We start from the raw sequence: 19,554 nt of genomic DNA on the forward strand, positions 1-19,554 counted from the left end.
ATAAATGGGAGATATTATTATTATTATTAAACTGAGAGCAATGGATTAGATGAGCCACAAAGTCCCTTTCATCTTAAAATCCTAGCCTTACTAGGTTTTGATGAAGATTTCAAATCAATTAAAAGCACAGGAATTGCCACATAGGGCCATCCCTTCAATCCTTCTAGCCTAAGCCTTAATCTCTGAAGGGGGCATCCCGGGTTTGTGCCAAATATGTCTACTCACATTCCCCCAAGCACACTTGGCACTTCACTGTCTGTGCCTTTGCTCATACTATTCCTTGGCCTTAGGTCCATCATTTCCCCTTTAGACCTCACTTTCCTCATCTATAAAATGAGAGTTGGATGTGTAATATAAGTTAATAATCCTATATTACAGATGACTTTTAAGTGGCTTGCAGTCTAAATCTATGCTCCTATAATGCCTCACCTGGAAATGCCCTTAAATGTCCCTTCCATCAAAACTATATTCATTGCTCGATGATCTTTTATGACCCAAAATTATGTCTACCAAGTCACCCTAGCACTTTATTCTATTATGATTTTAGGGCAATTATCCCATAATGCCTGGGATCATGAGTTAACTATTTATGTGTTTATGTTCCCCCAATTAAGCTATACCTTCCTTGAGGACAACAATGAGATCTTAACCTTCCTTGGATCTCTTAAAGAGCCTAGGACAATGCCTTACACATAAAAGTTGCCTTTAAAATATCTTACTCATTGATACATTCTTGTTCTAGAAACAGAACAAAGTTGGTGTGGTCAAACAGAAGCAATGGACTTGGAGCCTGGAGACCTGCGTTTCAGGATCCCATCCCAGTAAAAAAAAAACCCTTAGAGTCCTAAAGCAAGTCAATTCCCTTCTCTGGGACTCAATCCTATTGCCTGTAAAATAATAATGTTTGGCCTGCCTACTTTACAATATTTTTCTGAGAATGAAGTGAGATGTGGTATGTGTGCCCCCAGTCCCAAAGTCTATTTATATAGGACTCTCTCCTTATTGGTGGAGATCAATGACCTGCACCTGTGTAAGGGATAGGATGGAGTTGGCAAGAGGAAGAGAGAGAATTCTTTAGTTTTCATTCAGATTTCTTCAATTTTCTTAAGGCACTTCTGGCTTCTACCTTTGAGATATGAAAGAGGTCTTGTTTCCAGTGGGAGAGCTCCTTCAGTCTATTACCTGATATGTATTATCATATGTGTACTTCTCTGATTTCTGTTTTGCTATCAAATCGGATAAATTATTTTCTTGGCTATTGTGTGCATTCATTGTAGAACTGACATTTGGTCAGAAGAGGGTCAGGCTTTCCATATAAAGCTTGGGATCCTGGTTCCCCCATTTAATGATAGAGCATTCAGAAGTTAGATTGAACCTAAAAACAATATTCTCTAGGCTAATAATATTTAAGAGGATGGATATAATCTGGCCCATTATCTACTTTTTCTGAGGAGAGCAGCAGGGTTTGCCTCTGGCCCCCAACTCCTTGCTTCCCCTCCTGGCAGGAATCAATCTCTCTTGGAGAAAGGGGGGTGGAGAGAAGAGTTTAGAGATGTTTATTCTATTTCCCTTAAAGCCACACAAGGACACTCTCATGCTACATGGGGGGGCCTTGCTACAGAGACAAAATGCTTTGTAAGTTTAATATAAATTAACATAAATGCAATATAAATTATATTGGCCTTTTGAATCTAATATTAATATAAACTATTATTACTAGAAATTGGATGATTTTTCACTAGATTTATCCACATGGTAGCTCAACTATTTACTCATATAATTATATAGAAACTTCCCAAAAGTTTTAGAGCCTCTATAGGTCCAGTGAGAGCCCAAGATGTGAGCCTAGGATTCTCAACAACCAGGAAATATTTCTATTCACCCATTTTTTAATCTGTTGTGGTATTTTTTGCCACCAGATGGCAGTAGGTACACACAACTAAGAAGGCTTATAGATTGCAGAATTTAGACCTGAAATAACAATGGTGTTAATAATAACTAACATTTCTATCACATTTTACAAAATTATCTCATTTAATCCTCACAATGTCTAAGGATGTTTTTAGCTCTAATTCTCAAAGAAAGAAATTGAGGACCAGAAGGTTAAGTAAATGGCTAGTAGTCATAGGGCAAATAATTGCCTAAGGTGGGATTCAAAGATAGACTTGGTTCTCACTCCAAATGCAGCACTCATTATGTGGCCTAGAGGGCCATCGAGTCTAACTCTTGGCTTTACAGATGGGGAAGCTGAGATTCGGCAGCTTGCCCAACCAGGATTTGGACCTCAATTCTTGTTGCTCTAGGTTGCCCCTTCCTTGGAGGTCTTCAAGAAAGCATTGGATGACCCCTTGTTCGGTCTGTTATAATTGGGATTTCTCTCTTTTGTGGGGTAGATCTGATGGTCACTGATATTCCCACCATCTCTCATATTCTTGGATTCTCTGAATTTGTACAATTCCCTCTACCAATGCAGACCACCAATAGCCTCACACCTCAGTCTCAGGTAGGTTAGGTAACACGTTCGGGATCACACATCTTGGAATGCCAGGCTTCCTTCGAGACTCAGCTCAAATCCTGGCTCCTGTAGGGGGCTTTTCCCAATATCCATAGCTCTTACAGTTAGTTACCTTCCATCTATTTTGTGTGTGTGTGTGTGTGTGTGTGTGTGTGTGTGTGTGTATACATATTTATATAAATATATACACATGTAGCATCTATAATTATATAGTACATGTTACATATACTATATATTACATATAAATAGTATCTATATAATTATATAGATATATATTACAGACATATTTATGTATGTGCTCTCTGCTATGAGAATGTTAGCTTCTTACTGGAGGAAGTTGGATTTTTTAAGAAAACATTTGGTATCTTCAGAGCTTAACACTGCCTGGCACAGCACTTCATAAATTCCTGTGAATGTGTCAGAAGCAAGACTTAAACCTGCTAAGTTCAAAGCTAGTTCTCTCTTCCCTGTTCCATGTTATTTCTCTCTAGGTATTATATACTAGCTTTGCACAGTGGCAAGTATCATAGCCAATGAGGTCTAACCGACACGCGATTATTGCTCATTGAAAACTAGGTATTATATACTATTGACTAGCTCGCATTTTTATGGCAATTTAGATTTTGCAAAGCATTTTCCTCACAACACTTTGACTTTACACAGGAAGGAACTGAAGCCCAAGTAAGTTGAACTAGCAAATTTCCAGGTTTTTTTTCTAGTTCTAACCTTATCAATTAAACATATATTTGTTCTACACCTACTATGCACAGGTTGCCGGGCTGGAGCCTGTATATACAAAAAGGAGAGAGAAAAAATGGCATGGCGCTTGCTTTTGGAGAAATATGTAATCTAAAAAGGGTAAAGGTAAGATTTGTTCACCACTAAGCATAATAGAGTGTATGCCATTGGTACCTAAGAGACCTCAGGGAGCCCTCAGAATTCAAAGAGGAAGAAATCACTTTTTAGCTGTGCAGATCAGGAAAAGTTCCATAGAAATTAGTCAGAGTGACATGACTGTGAGGGGTTAAGAAGTGGATGAGGGGGAAAGCCAAGGAGGCAGTGAATGCAGTCTACTCTGCAATAATTATCAGGGAAAAGGGGAAAATGTACATAGGACATTTTATCTGAGAAGGCAGCAAAGTGAAGGTTTAGTTTGTTTTAATAAGGAGACATAGACATAAGCATGTTTATAGGCAGAAGAGAAGGAACCAGTGTAGAGACAGGAACTAATGATGAGACAGAAGAGATAATGGATGGAGTAAGTTTCCTGAGGAGACAGGAAGGGATGGGATCATGGGCACAAAATAAAGACATTAACCAGGTCAAAAAGAAGAGTTATTTTATCTTCAAAGTCTGGTGTCAAAGGATAGATGACAGGGAAAGACACAAAGCTTTTGAGGTACTGGAAAATGGGAAATGAGGGAGCTCATAATTAAGCATAAGTATTAAGCATAGGTATAAGAAATAAGTAGGAGTTGAGACCATGTAGTAGGGGAAAGAGAGCAGAGATAGTATTGGAGTATACCTGGTCAGATAGGAGAAGGTTCAAAATAGCCTTCAATAGAAAGGTGGAAGAGTCAGTCAAAGATAAATTGAGTTAACTGCCATGCAGCATTGAGGTAACCTGTCCAAGGTTACACAGAAGTAGTACCAGGTCTCTGGTTCTTTCCGCTGTGACCTGCTTTTCTTTAACACAATGCTCAGCTCCTCAAAGTTGTGAAATGCCTTCTGCCAAAGTGATTTCATTTTATGATCCCCCACCCTAGTTCATTCAGTGGCCAGTTCCTTTTCTTCTCTTCTTACCTGCTGTTCATGCATTAGAAACCTCTGGAAATCATGCAAGTGAACGGCAGATGCATCTGGCCGGTCTGTATTTCTATTAGCAAAGAAAAAAGAGAAATGATGATTAGAGAAAAACTCCTTCCCACAAAGTTAAATAATGGTAGTAGCCATCAAGTAAGGACTCATGATCTTGGTGAGGAAACTGTCCAAGTACAAGTCTGAAAGCTAACTTCCCTTCCCAATGAGCAGGTGGTTCACTGAGACTAATCTTTCTACATGTCAAAAATTGGAACCTTTCATTTTTTCCAAAAAGGAAAACTACTATCCAGACCAACAGGTTACAACCTAATCTCATCACGAGTATGAATGTGTATAACTGTTGATTAAAATGGAAGAGATTTCCTGGGTGTATTTTTCACAGAAACAAGGCTGGATGTGAACACCATTTATATAACAAAAATCTGGCATTATAGGAAGGATTTTACACAAATCTGTAAATAAACAATTTCCCTTAAGATTTTCATGGGCGGGGGTCCTTTCTGTTTGAACCAATGAAATATAGAACGGGTCAGTGCTTCCCTTTTCCCCCCTTTATTAACAAATTAGGATAAACAAAAATACAGCTAGGTGATTCTGTGGCTAGTGATGGTCCTAAAGTCTGAAAGACCAGAATTCAGATTTGGCCATAGTCACTTAATATCTTTGTGACCCTGGGCAAGTCACTTAACTTCAGTTTCTTCAAACTTCAAAATAGGAATAATAATAACACCTACTGCCAGAGTTACTATGAGATATTTGTAAAGCATTTAGCAGAATGCCTAGCACATAGTAGACACTTACATTCTTGTATCTTTCCTTCTAATTAAAGTATTTACTCAAAAACCTTATCTTCTTTAACCAATTGATTTTGTTGCCAATTATTTTTATTTCATAAATCTGGCAGTTTCATTACACTGTAGTAGTATAAAAATACCTTTTGTAGAATTCGGGTTTTTAACTTAAAAGTGCCAGAGATCCACTTCAGAATATGCCTACCTGTTCCAATTGGTTAAGAGTTTACTTGGAGCATGAACCACACTTAGAAACATCCCAATTTCCATAGAAGAGTTGTGTCCGATAACACAATCAGTCCCCCTCTGATGAAGAGGAAGGGCTAGCAATAGATTTCTATCATTAAATAAATGGCCAAAGCCCACACTGGGGCCTTTACCTTCCTCAAGGTGACAGCATCCCAATGGAGGGAAAGAGGGCTCTGCAGGGTAGAACTGGAGGGTAGAGGTGGAAGGGAAAGGAGCATACCCAGCACAGCTGTAAATCTGATAGACCTGAACAAAGGTTAGAGAAAAGCCTCACCCCAGAATAAACACAGATGAATCTTTTTTGAACTCATCAAGAATCTGAAAAATAAGACAAAGAAGAGGAAAAATAAGGAATGCATTAAAAAATGAGTGCTAGTCAATGAAAATCGACATTTTCATTTATTTGTAAATATTTTTTTTAACCCTTGTACTTCGGTGTATTGTCTCATAGGTGGAAGAGTAGTAAGGGTGGGCAATGGGGGTCAAGTGACTTGCCCAGGGTCACACAGCTGGGAAGTGGCTGAGGCCAGGTTTGAACCTAGGACCTCCTGTCTCTAGGCCTGACTCTCACTCCACTGAGCTACCCAGCTGCTCTATTTGTAAATATTTTAACGGGCTAATTTCTAACTTTAAAACTGAAGTGAAGATAAACAAACTTCTAGTAATTTCTTTCACAGCCTTTAATTTATGCTCTAACAGGGACCACCAAAATCCAGTTGTTCCTCCTGGAACCCAAATAAATCAACAAACTTTGACTGAATGCCTACAGTGTGCATTTAACACCTTCCTTCCCAAGTCTCACCCCCCTTCCCAGCTTCTCCAGAATTATTTGGAAGCCCTAGTGTTTGAAGCTTTGAGTAAGAAACAAAGGAATTGATATCTACCTTCTCTTAGATAAGTAAAAAAATTAATTCATGCTAGAAACAAAGGGATAAACACACAGAATGCAAGGGAACAGATAGCAGACTAATTACCTGCTTCCTCCTGACAACTCACTCCCCCCCCCCCCTGCTCCTGCCCCTGTCAGGGGATCAGAGACCAGAGCAGGAGAATCAAACAATGTTCTAAAAAGAAAGCACCATTGTTTAAATTTATAGTTTGTTTGAAAGTTTGACTTATTGAGAAAATATGGAGTTTTGATTCCTATAAGCATGTTCTACCTACAACTAAATGAAGATCATTCTTCAGAAAGGAAAACTAACAAAGTCAAAACCTATGAGGATGAGGTAACATAGCTAGAACAAAATTGGAATCTTCTTTTAATTGATCCAAGCTCAGTCAATAAACATCTATGAAGTGCCTACTATGTGTCCATATGTGCTGGGCACTAGAGACACAGAAAGAAGCAAAGGACAGGGACCTTAAGAATCCTGTCTTCAAGGAGCTCACAATCTAATAGGGGAGACCACAAATAAACAAGCTATATACAGGAGAAATTGGAAATAATTAAAAGAGAGAAAGTACTAGAATTAAGAAATATGGGGAAAGGCTTCCTGCAAAAAATAGGATTTTAGTTGGAACAAGAAGGAGGCCAGGGAAGCCAGTAGGTAAAGATGAGGAGGGATAGCATTCAAGGCATTGGGGACAGTCAGAAATGAAGCATCTCACAGTATCTTATTCACCAAACAGCCAAGAGGCCAGTGTCATTGAATCAAAGAGTACATGAGGGAGGGGCAGGAAGGTGGTTCAGTGGATAGAGATCTCAGTATAGAAATGGCAGGTCCTGGATTCAAATTTGATCTCTGATACTTCCTAACTGTGAGACCCTGAGCAAGTCACTTAACCTCAATTGCCTAACACTTACCTTTCTTTTGCTTTGGAACCAACACTTAGTATTAATTCTAAAACAGAAGGTAAGAAAGCACATGGTGGGGAATAAGTAAGAAGACTAGAAGAGCATGGAGGGGATTTCTAGGTTATGAAGGGCTTTGGATACCAAAAAGGATCTTGCATTCTATTCTTGGTGTATTAGGAAGTGACCAGATTTTACTAAGTAGAGGAGTGACACAGTAAGATTTACACTTTAGGAATATCATTTTGTGGCTGAATGGACAACGTTTTAGAGTGGGTGGTGATAGTAACGGAGGAGAGAAGGGGGTGTATTCAAAAAACGTTGCAGTGGTAAAATCAACAGGCCTTGGCAATGGGGGGGAAGTAGGTGGAGAGTGAGTAATTGAGGATAACACCCAGGTTATGAGCCTGAGTAACTGGAAAGGTAGCAGTGCTCTTTTTGTAGCCCCTGAACTTAGCAAGGTATCTGGCACATGGCAAGTACTTAATAAATGTTTATTGATTGCCTTCAAAAGCAACAGAGAAATTTGAAGGGGAGAGGGGTTTAGAGCAAAAGGTGAGTTTAGTTTGGGACATATTGCATTTAAGTTATTTACAGAACATCTAATTAGAGGTGTCTAATAAGTAGTAGGAGATGCAAAACTATATAGATTAGCAAAGAGGATGGAATAGGACAGGGAGATATGAGAATCATAAGCATAGAGATGATAAATAAATCCATAAGAACTTATGAGATCACCAAGTGAAGTAGCATGAAGTCAGAAGAGCAGAGGGAGGGCTCAGGACAGAGCTCTGTGAGATACCAAAGGCTAGTGGCCATGACCTGGATGAGGACCCAGCAAAGGAGACTAAGAAGGAGTGGTCAGGTAGGCAGGAGGAGAAGCTGGAGACAGTAATGTCCCTAAAACCCAGAGAGAAGAAAGTATCAAGGAGAAGAGGGAAATCAGTAGTCTCAAAGGCTACAGAGAAGTCAAAAAGAATGAGGATTGAGAAAAGGCCATTGGATTTGGCAGATTACTGGAGCAGTTTTATAGAAGGTTAAGGTCAAATCATAAAGGCAAAAGATGGATTATAAAGATTTAAGAGAGTAAGAAGAGAGAAATTCAATTCATCTGTGATAAGTGGCCTTTCAAAGAGTTTAGTCATAAAAGATAGAAGGGATATAGGATGACAGTTAATAGGCATGGAAGAATCAAGTGAGGATTTTTTTCAAAATGGTAGAGAATTGGGCATGTTTGTAAGTAACAGTAGAGACAGTAGAGAGGAGGCAATTACATATAAGTGCCAGAGTGAGGATGACAGAGGAGACAATCTGCTAGAGGAGATAAAATGGAATGGGATCATTTGAACAGGAAGAATAATAAGTCTTGCCAAGGAGTAAGGCCACTTCATCATTTGAGACAGAAAGCAAAAGAAGGTACTGAGTGGGAGGAATGAGGAAGAGGAGAAAAGAGGGGCTATAAAAAAAGGCACTACCATCTTTCTACTTCCTCAGGCTCATAGAAAATGGCTTTAATTTTTCTATAAAATATGAGAAAAGGATCTCATCTGAGAGACAAAAGGGAAAGGAAAGCATAGAAAGTCTGAGGAGGAATAAAGAGATTTGGAAGAGCTACTGTTAAGAGTGATTTGATAATGGAGGTACAGTGGGATTATCTAGCATCAGGGGAGGACCAGTTGAGAGACTGAGTAACATAAATTTCTTGTGGACCTGGTGAGAATGCATACATGATTTTCTCCACCCTTATTGAGTAGCACATGTTCAGAGTGGAGGTGGTGAACAATGGGAGTGATCTAAGGCTAAGGGGTAATGTGATGCCTTGAAATGAAGATGACACTGGGGCTTAATTCTAAGTATGTTATCTCTCAGTGGAGTGACATTGGGCAAATCACTTGGTCCCTTCATCCCAGGTTTCAGTTTTCTCTTCTGTAAAATGAAAGAGTTAACCAGAAAATCCCCAAGATCTTTTCCCAGATCTAGAGTTCAATGGCTGACTTGGGGAAAAAATTGAGCGCGCACACTATGCCATTCACTATTCTGGCCTATGTCTAAGTTTGCTTGAAGAGAATAGTATGAAGGAAGAAGCAAAATAGAGATGCCAAAAATATTCTTAGGGTAATGGCATGGCCCAGACATGGCTATTGCCCAAAGGTGACTATGCAATACCACGGGAAATACAGAAAAACACACCAGTGATGACAGAGGCTGAATGATGCAACAGAAAAGAGTATTAGCCTTAGAGTACAAAGACCTGGGTTTATAAGCCAACTCTATTCCCTATACATTACTGAACAAGCCATTTCCATCTGTGGGCCTCAGGGTTCCAATCTATAAAATAAGAGAGTTGGTTTGACGACTATGGTCTCCTGTAGTTCTAAATCTACTATCCTATAATTATTAATAGTGATGATAATAATAACAACAACTCTCATATTCTTCCTTACTAGAATCTTATAAAGTCAGGAATGTATTATTATTATCATCATTTTACAGATAAGGAAACTGAGGCCCAAAGAAGTCAAGTAACTTGCTGTTAGTTATACATCTAATAAGCAGCAGCGCTGATTTCAAGTCATGTCTTCTCACCCCAAACCCAGTAATCTTCCCATTATATTTTAGCTGCCTCTCCCAGTGGATAAGTTGTGCTCTGGAAGTAAGTTGGGCCCAGCTGGAAGCTCTCACAAATATTCTGGGGGAGGATCTCAACCACCAAACTGATTATCTACCTCACTCCAGAAGGCACAAGCAAAAAGCAACTTTCTTCTTCAATAAACACATCAGAATTGAATCTGTTTTAATTTGGGGAGTAGGCCTTCAAAGACACCAAGGGGGCCCTTCAAGGATTAATGAAGCTTCCAGATGAGATTAAGTTACAAGTAGCAGAAACCCTGTGAGCATCTGCTTCTGGGATTGTTGGGAAGGGATAGGCTTGTAATCACACTTCAACGAAACCTCATTAATTCACAACCTACTTAAAAAAGAATTTATTATGCCAAAGACTTGTTTCTCCTAACATGTTCCAGATCTAAGTAAAAAGGACTCAGTCTTAAATCAGCAAACTTGTCATTTCTAAAGATCAAAGAATTAGATTCTTTCCTGGTTTCCAATTTGGGAGGGTTAACAATTATTATAGTACTACTATTTTTCCTGCTGCCTATGACCCACATTGCAAATTGTGATTTTTTTTTCACATCCTTGTCTCTTGTTACTTAAAAGAACCACTTAAACCTTACTTTAGATCTTGTTTGGAAGTAATCAGACAATATTTCTTTAAAAAGTCTTCTATCAGGCCACCATGACCTTTCTCCTTGTCTTCTGAAATAGAATTTTACTATTATGCCCTATAACAGGGTGGAAATATCCCCAGAAAATTCAATTACACTGCTGTGGCCTGCTCTGTCAAGCCACAAGATGTGAGGCTGGGCCAATACGACCCAGCCAGACCTGCTTCTCTCCCCTGATTTTTCTAAAACACAGCTGAAACTCAGCATCTCTCGCCAAACATTCAACACACTTTAAATTAACATGTTCAGGGTTGATGGTTCTGACTCACTCATCTCTGAGGGACTAACAAAAAAAGTCAAGGCTGGCCCAGATGTTCCAGGAGAGCTTCTGCCCTCACTCTCCACCAAAAGTTGAGGTGGGCAGGTGCCAAAGCCAACCAAGCTCTTGGTTACCCTTCCCTAGCTTGCTAGCAACTCTACAGGAAGAGGGATGGGCATGATGAGGCTGGGATTGTGAGCACAGAGGTCAGAGATATAACAAAGAAATGTGAAAATTGTAATTACCTATGCTCTTCTTTCTAGAAACCATACCTGGACCTGGACTAAAGTTGCCCTGCTCAGACCAAGTACAGTGCATTGTGTTCTTATCTCTATGCCACATATCAGGAAAGACAGAAGGAAAGCAACCAGGATGGTTAAGTGAACAACCCTGCAATCATGCCAGATGAGGATCAGCTGAAAGAACTAGGACTACTTAAATTAGAGAAGATATGACAGGAACTAGAAGGCAGGAAATATCATGATAGTTATACTGTATTCAAGTATTTGATGAGCTGGCTTCCCTTCATTTGAAGGATTAGACTTGTTTTGTTTGGCCCCAGAGGGCTGAGCCAGGAACCATGAGTGGAGGATAAAGAGAAATAATTTAACCATGAGAGCTGGACATGGGTGGAATGGGCTATTTTAGAAAGTAGGGAGTACTCTCTCACTGCAGGTCTTCAACCAAGGCTTAATGATCACTTGACATGGTATTGTAGAGCAAAGAAGCCCCATTGCTATCCATAACACTCTAGCTTGTGACTCAAACCAAATTAAAATGCAACAGAAATATTAAATAAAATAAATAAAAATATGAGAACACAGACAAAGTTAGTATATGGTTTTATAAGTCAATATTCAGTTCAAAGAGATCCTTATGTATGGTTTAATGGCCTCCACTTCTATTTGAGTTTTACACCACTGTTATAGAGGGAATGCTTATTCAGGTCTAGGTTGGCCTAAATAACCTCTGAGGTTACCCTTCCAAACCTGTGGTTCTTAAGTTTGTCTTTGCTCTATCCTTTAAGAAGAAAAGAAAAAGAATGCATGAAGTTACTAAACCTGTCGTTAGATATGAAAGGGTGTTTACCTATTTAAGAAAACTCAAGCATCCCTTTACAGACAAGTGATGTAAACAGAGGACAGATTCATTTAAGAGGTTGCTTTTGTGATTTACAATGATAAATCATTTTCATTTTTTAATTAGCCAGGACCTCAGCCATACATGGTTAAATTTCTAATTTATCTTGTATATATCTTGTTTATACACAATGTTACATAGTTGTTTAAGGACCCTAAAGACCAGCTAATCCATTGGTTTCTCTTGTAATACAATGGACTTTATTTTATTCACTTAATGCTATTCTGAGAAGCAGTCCACAGGCTTTAACAGACTGACTGCCAAAGAGCACAAAAAAGAGCCTCCACTCTACATACTCTTTCCATTGTGCTCCCTAGATTGCTTGTTCCAAGTGTAACTAATTAGTTTTCATGTTAAATCTTTTCCTTTCCCACTTCTTTTACCTTCTGACTCTCCCTGAGAGTCTTCCTCTTGATTGACACAGTCTGTCTGGCCTCCTTTCTAATACTTCTTACATTCAACTCCTTAGTTGAGGTAGGGGAATCAAAATACTTCTCGCTCCCCATTATTATTTCTAAGTTCATCCTCTACCATCATCATGTAGTAGCCTTTTCTCTTTTGAAGTTCATTTAATCTACCACCCAATCAAAATTCTTGGACCAGTCTTCTGATCTTTAAGACCCTTCCCTTCTTTCCTCAATAAATTCTATGCTTGGTTGACAGTTTTTCTCTCCTCCCTAACACTTGCCTCATATTAGGAGACTTCCACATACACATTGATATTCCTTCAAACCATTAGCTTATTCATTTCCCATGACCTTCTGTTCTATCTCACCTCAATTACACATAAAGATGGTTCTGTGATCTTGCCATCATCCACAAATGCACATTCATGAACTCTGATATCACCCTATCTGATCACAAACTCAAACATTCCATTTCTCCTTCTGCCTCCCCAAACTTTGTTGTTCATCCTCACTATAACTCCAATCCCTCAATTCTTTCCCAGGTTGTCACCCCTTCACTGGCTACTTTCTTTCCCCATTATGACCCCTTGGTGAACCAGTTCACCTCTACCATGTCTACTTCTCGTGAATCACTTGCCCCTGCCTTTTCCTATTACCAATTTCATCCTGCTAAGTCTCAGCCTTGGATTATTGTTGCTTAGATTCTCTTCCTGTGCTGCCTAATGACACTGAAGAGAATTATGAAACTGGCCCAAATGGATCCACTACAAACTAATACTACATTGCCTGAGACAACTAAGAAGAGAAATGGTTTACTCTTGGTCACACGTGTGTATATGTCAGAGGCTGAACTTGAACTCATGGACTGACTCCAAAGCAAGCTTTTTAACTGGAAGGCCATGAGGCCTTTCCCACAAATACATGTCTAACTATATATTTATCTATATAACACACACACACAGAGAGAGAGAGAGAGAGAGAGAGAGAGAGAGAGAGAGAGAGAGAGAGAGAGAGAAAACTTTGTTAAATAGAGCTAGCCACTGTTTTTATAAAAGTTTCCATCAGTCCTTTAGTAAATCCAAAAGTTTGCACCTCACATTACTTACTAATACAACCTAAATATCTATCTAAATAACTTTACAGAGGGGACAAATAAGCCTCAGGTCACTTGGGTGTCTTTATTTAGTCCCTCTCTGTAGTGCCCAACCCAGACCAACCCGTCCCCAACTCAGACAATCCTTCCTCCATGCCTTCAAATAAGAAAGAAGAAAAAAGCAGATAATTTAAAATTAAACTTAAGGGGAAACCTAAGAAGATCATTCAAATATTGGCTGCCCTTACTGATTTCTGTTGATCAAACATCATCTTTTTGTAGAATAAGTGGAACTGTTCAAAGCTGAGTTCATCCTTGTAGGCACCTATTTCCTGTGAAGGAAAAACAACAAAATCAGTCCAGATTCCACCTCAAACTCAATCTCTTGTACCCTGACAACAAAGCTTGAGTTGTTGCTGTGTCAGTGCCTGCCTGCCTGTGCAAGACTTGCCCCTAGCATTAATGAGTGGGAACTCATTAATGAACTGCTCCTTGGGGGAAGAATCTTGGGTGGAGGGGGAGGCTATAATCAGTACCTGCCCTTTCCAGGGCTCAGAGTTAGAAGGCTGCAGATATCCATTCTGAAGAAAGTACACCTCTTCTGCTTGAGGAAGGAAATGGTACCTGGAGCCCTTTGATCAATTAAAATTTAATTCAACCAAAATGTATTGATCAGATATCTACTAAATTCCAGGAACTGTACTAGGTACTAGGGATGTAAAGACAAGAAATAGCCCCTACCCACAAAGAGCTTATGTTCCACTAGGGAAGGGGTTGGCAACATATGGCTCTCGAGCCATATCTGGCTCTTTTGAGGGCCAGATATGGCTCTTTCTGCAGAAGCCATGAAGTCAATTTTTTTTCAGGCACTGTTACAGGAGCGCACACTGTGAGCACTGTACAGTTCTCATGAAATTACATTTTTAAAAATGTGGCGTTTATGGCTCTCACAGCCAAAAAGGTTGCCGACCCCTGCACTAGGCTGAGGGGGCAACATAAGCAAAAATAAGTAAATGCTAAATCTATGCAAAGTGAATACAGAATAATTTTGATGAAAGGAGAAATATGAAAAGTAGGAAGGGCTTCTTATAGGAGGTGGTACTTAAGCTAGCCTTGAAAGGAAATAAAGGTTCCAAAAAGCAGAGAGGGAGGACATTCCAGGCATTGGAAACAGAGCAAAATCATGGACCTGGAAAATGTACTAAGTAGGGCAGGTTGGCTGACCAGTAGAGTACTTGACATGAGAATGAATATTGTGTAACCAGCCAGGGAAGAGAGACTGGAGCCAAATTATGCAAGGCTTTCAATGCCAGAATGAGAGGCGTTTGTATTTTTATCCTATTAGCAACAGGGAGCCACTGAAGCTTCCTGAGTAGAGTAATGATGAAGTCAGATCTATGATTTAGGGATATCAATTAGGCAACTGGGCAAAGAATAGACTTAGGGGAGGAAAGAGTGGGTACAGGGAGACTAGTTAGGAGGCCACTGAGTTGCTCTTACATGTGACAGAACCTTCATGGCTGAGCTCAGTTAGGTTCACGTGGCTCTATGTAGCTAAAAATAAAAGCCCATTGAGACCAGTCCTAACACTGATGCTTTGTAGAACTAGAAGAGAAATCCTGGTCTCATTGGCTGCACAGCTCCCATGGCTGCATAGGTGGAGTGATGCTTTCAAAACTGTTTTCAGGGGGCAGCTGGGTAGCTCAGTGGAGTAAGAGTCAGGCCTAGAGACAGGAGGTCCTAGGTTCAAACCCGGCCTCAGCCACTTCCCAGCTGTGTGACCCTGGGCAAGTCACTTGACCACCATTGCCCACCCTTACCACTCTTCCACCTATGAGACAATACACCGAAGTACAAGGGTTTAAAAAAACTGTTTTCAAAAGAAGGTTTTTACAAATGCTAAAGCAAATCAGTTCTAGAATGCTGGCCAGAATAGACGGGTAAAGGGGGAAATAAGCTGTTTGAGAAGTCCAGGTCAAAACAGCCCAGTGACCACTGGTTCCTCAGGGTATTTTCCCAAACTCTGAAGTGTTTCTGAGGCACTTCAATGCAGATATAGATAATTAAGATAATAAAGAAGAAAAGGGACCTTTCATTTTGCTTTACAAAAATTTCAAGTGAGAGCACTGAATCAAAGACTGTGGAAGCAGGATTGAGAGGGTCACCCTAGGAAAAGTTTTTACCCCTGAATTCAGCTAACTGGGAAGGCATCTCCACCACTTACCAGGAATTTGTCCTTCAGGAACTTGGCACTGCTAACTTTGAAGTTTACTAAAGGAAGAATGGCCTTCAGTTCTCGGAAGCTGATACTGAAAAGAAACAGAGGGAAGCTCTTTTACAAGCATTTCATCTTGAAAGATAATGTTTGACTACAGACAATGATTGACAGCCAAGTTATATCTTTATCTAACCACTGTGTTTGATTCTTCTCCATGAAGGAAAAATCAGTCAATAAACTTTTACCAAGCATCTTCTATGTGCTGAGCATGATAAGAGATACAAGAAAACACAGGATATGGTACCTACCCTCAGGATCAAATAGGATAATATTTGTAAAGTCCTTAGCATAGTGCCTGGCACAGTAGGCACTAAATAAATATAAGCTAACATTATCATTGCCACTGTTAATATTTTCAGGTCCCCACTACCCTAAAAAAAATCTTTCCTTTAACCCAGCCATATCTTCAAACTATCACCCTAAATCTCTCATCTTCTTCATGAGTAAACTTCTAAAAAGAATACTACATTCACCTCTTCAGCTTCCTCACCACTCCTCACCCCTCATTCATTTTAGTTCCTGAGACCCCCACTATACTGAAAATCTCTCTCCATGGCGAGCAATGATCTCTTCATCGTCAAAGTCAATCACCTTCTCTCAGTCCTATTCTGAGATCGATCTGCAGCATAACACTGTTGAACCCACCTCCTTCTTGATCATCTCTTATCTCCTCCAGCTGCCAAGGCATTACATGGTTCTCCTATATAACTGCTATTTCTCCATCTCATTTGATGGCTCATCATCTTCGTCATGATCCCTGTGTTTAAGAGCTCCCAAAACTCTCACCTGGACCTTGTTCTCTTCTCTTGGTGCTCTTTCCCTTAGTGACCTGACTTGGTTCCAAAGATTCAAATATCAATTAAATTGTAATTATCTCCAGTCAGGATCTCTCTTAAGCTCTTGACCTACATCTCTAACAACATGAAATTGTATCATGCATCTGATATCATATGTATCATATGATACCTTTACATATCATATCAGTGCCTCACGGAGTAATGACATCATTTCTTAAGCTAAATATTACTCCATCGGGGCAGCTGGGTAGCTCAGTGGAGTGAGAGTCAGGCCTAGAGACAGGAGGTCCTAGGTTCAAACCCGGCCTCAGCCACTTCCCAGCTGTGTGACCCTGGGCAAGTCACTTGACCCCCATTGCCCACCCTTACCAATCTGCCACCTATGAGACAATACACCGAAGTACAAGGGCTTAAAAAAACAAACAAATAAATAAATAAATAGATATTACTCCATCACATGCACATACCATGCTTTGTTCAACCATTCCCCAACTGATGTACAATTGCTTTGTTTCCAATTTTGTCACCAATAAGAATACCATCACAAAAAATGTGTTATTGATGGGACCTTCCCATTGGTCACCTCTTAGAAAAAGTATATGCATAGTGGTAGTATAACTGTTAGTTGCTTAGTATGAACAAAGAGCAGCAAAGGAACCAAAACCAAGAGAATAACACATATAATGACTACAATGGCATATATGAAATAACAATAAAAACAGCTATGCTCAGATTAACTGCAATAAAAAACCTTGGTCCCATTGAACAACTGGTGAAAAACACAACCTTCCTCTTTATAGAAAGGTGAGCATATGAAGCCTACGGTCAGCTTAAGTTTCTTTGTCAGTCAACAAGCATTTACCAAATGCCTCCTGTGTGCCAAGCATTGTATCAAGTGCTGGAGATACAAAAAAAAGGCAAAATTATTCCCTGATCTCAAGGAGCTCAGAGTCCATTGTCACTTTGATGGCTGATGGCAGCATCCATAAAACAAACTCCTTTCTGAGTTATATGCTGGGCATGAAAGATAAGTTGACAGAAATGATGGAGGGAATTAAAACAGGCAGTTCTAACATCAACTCAAGATAAATTAGACCAATTATGACAAATGTATTTAATGGCCAAGAAGGAGGCTTGGCCATGTCTCACCACTCTAAGTCATTATGACCAGGACTGGGGTGCCTCTAAATTGTGAGAACCAAACCTGCTTGTGACTTGGGCTTGAACTAAATCTGGATCAAAGAGCTGTGGTCTGTATAACTTGCCCTTTTCAATATTTCCAATGTTCTGTGAATCCCTCTCCCCAAAAGACAAGTTAAGTCTATACATAATCACTGTGTTTGATCCTTCTCTTTGGGTGAAAAAAAATTAGTCAATAAACTTTTACCAAGCACCTACCATATGCTGGGCATGGTAAGGGATACAAGAAGACACAGCATGGTCCCTACTCTTGAGATCAAATGAAATGTCTGTAAAGTGCTTAGCATAGTGCTCCATTAGTCATTTTCAATAGAAAATGAGGAAGAAAACAGGCAGAAGTGAGGCTAAGAACCTAACCAGGGCATATCCATATAAATTCTTTCTGAAAAAATTCCAACCTTGTACAAATAAAACTAATAGGAATGCAGCTTATTAACAACTGTAAGGACAAATTAGGAATCGGAATGACTCTAGCAACTAACATGGTGATGGAGCTCTGGAAGCCAGAAAGAACTCATCTAGGTTAAAATGGGATGAAGAAGAGAGGCCCAGAGGGCACAAGATGGGCCAATAAAGATCACAAGAGGGTAATAGAGGGAACTATACCTGAAGTTGGAGGAATGAAGCTGGGCCCCAAATGCAGAGAACTCCTATAGAAGTGACAATGAGAATTATTGGGAAAATATCATTATGGACTGGAGGCAGGAAATTGAGAGATCAAGAGAGCTGTCTTCAAGTACTTAAAGGGCTATTACATAAAAGTGGAATTAGCCTTGTTCTTCTTGGTCTTAAAGAGGGAAACTAGAAGGAATAGGTAGACATCACATTGGAAAATATCAAGAAAAACAGAAATTAGAAATATGCAAAATTAGAATTCAGTTCCTTGGGCAGAATAGTGATTTCTCTTTACCAAAGATTGCTAAGCAAAGTTGGATAACCACTTGTCAGGGATACTTTACAAGGGTTCTTGTGCAGTCACAAGACTAGCCCTAAAGGTTCCTTATAACTCTGGTATCCTGTGGTTATATGTGGGTCTATAATATACCCAGGGTACTGTGTTCAGTTTTGGGTGCCACATTGAGCATCCACAACTTGGAACTCATGTCCAGAAAAACTTGACTATAAAAACAGAGACGTTAGAAACAATACCATACAAAAGAACAGCAAAAATAATTTAAAACATTTGGCCAGAAAAAGGTGGAGGAATAGAGAACAGAGAGGAGGCAAGGGATAGGTACAGAATATGTTATGGTAAGTTTTGAAGCCCTAGAATTGATTGGGTCCTCACAACAAGAATGAAAGGTAAGCAATTTCCACTAACTCAGCCCAGAGCATCTGCTGATCTCGGGCATATTCCCATCTAGAAAGCAGCAGTTGCAAGGAAATAGTCCTATTCCCTTGAGTTTCTATATATTCCCCAATTATATTTCAGCTTCAATTACCTTTACAAAAAATAAATCATTTTGTCCCACAACAGTCTCTTCCTTTGTTTAACAAGGGGGATGTGGGATGACAGGCACACTAATACAGTATTGGTTAAGCTATGAATTGGTTCAATTATGCTGGACATCATGTTTCACCTTTAGAATACAAACTCCCTGAAGTTTAGGGCATTCAACTTTGTTTTCTCATACCCAGGAGACCAGAACATGTACTTAATAAATGTTTATTGATTAACAGAGTCACATCCCATTCAGCTGAACACCTTAGCCATCTGTTCCAACAGGTAGTTTTGCTTGACCCTTTTCCTTTGTTCAGTGGGAGGAGACATTAAGAGAATATTAAGAAAAAACTACTGTTTTTTTAAAAGGCATCAATATAACTTTTTTTAAAAAAAAGAAAAAAGTATCCTTAGAGGAGGGAGTATCTTACCTAAAAAGCAGAAGTTTGTTCTACCTTAATGAAGTAAATTCATTCTTATCTAGTTC

The 19,554-nt window shown here is 39.5% G+C and overlaps 1 protein-coding gene across 1 annotated transcript in view; it reads right to left on the reverse strand.

The window, feature by feature from the left end:
* The window catches only part of PLCG2 (phospholipase C gamma 2), a 172,439-nt gene that overhangs the window by 72,801 nt on the left and 80,084 nt on the right, over nt 1–19,554 (reverse strand). The window contains exons 6-9 of the mRNA XM_044663650.1: nt 15,576–15,660; nt 13,600–13,683; nt 5,651–5,694; nt 4,319–4,391 (exon numbers count right to left, since the gene is read on the reverse strand). Coding sequence (XP_044519585.1) covers nt 4,319–4,391; nt 5,651–5,694; nt 13,600–13,683; nt 15,576–15,660 — 286 coding nt within the window. The remainder of the gene's footprint in view (nt 1–4,318; nt 4,392–5,650; nt 5,695–13,599; nt 13,684–15,575; nt 15,661–19,554) is intronic.

Source organism: Gracilinanus agilis, chromosome 2 (genome assembly GCF_016433145.1).
Source record: "Gracilinanus agilis isolate LMUSP501 chromosome 2, AgileGrace, whole genome shotgun sequence".
NCBI classification, from domain to species: domain Eukaryota; kingdom Metazoa; phylum Chordata; class Mammalia; order Didelphimorphia; family Didelphidae; genus Gracilinanus; species Gracilinanus agilis.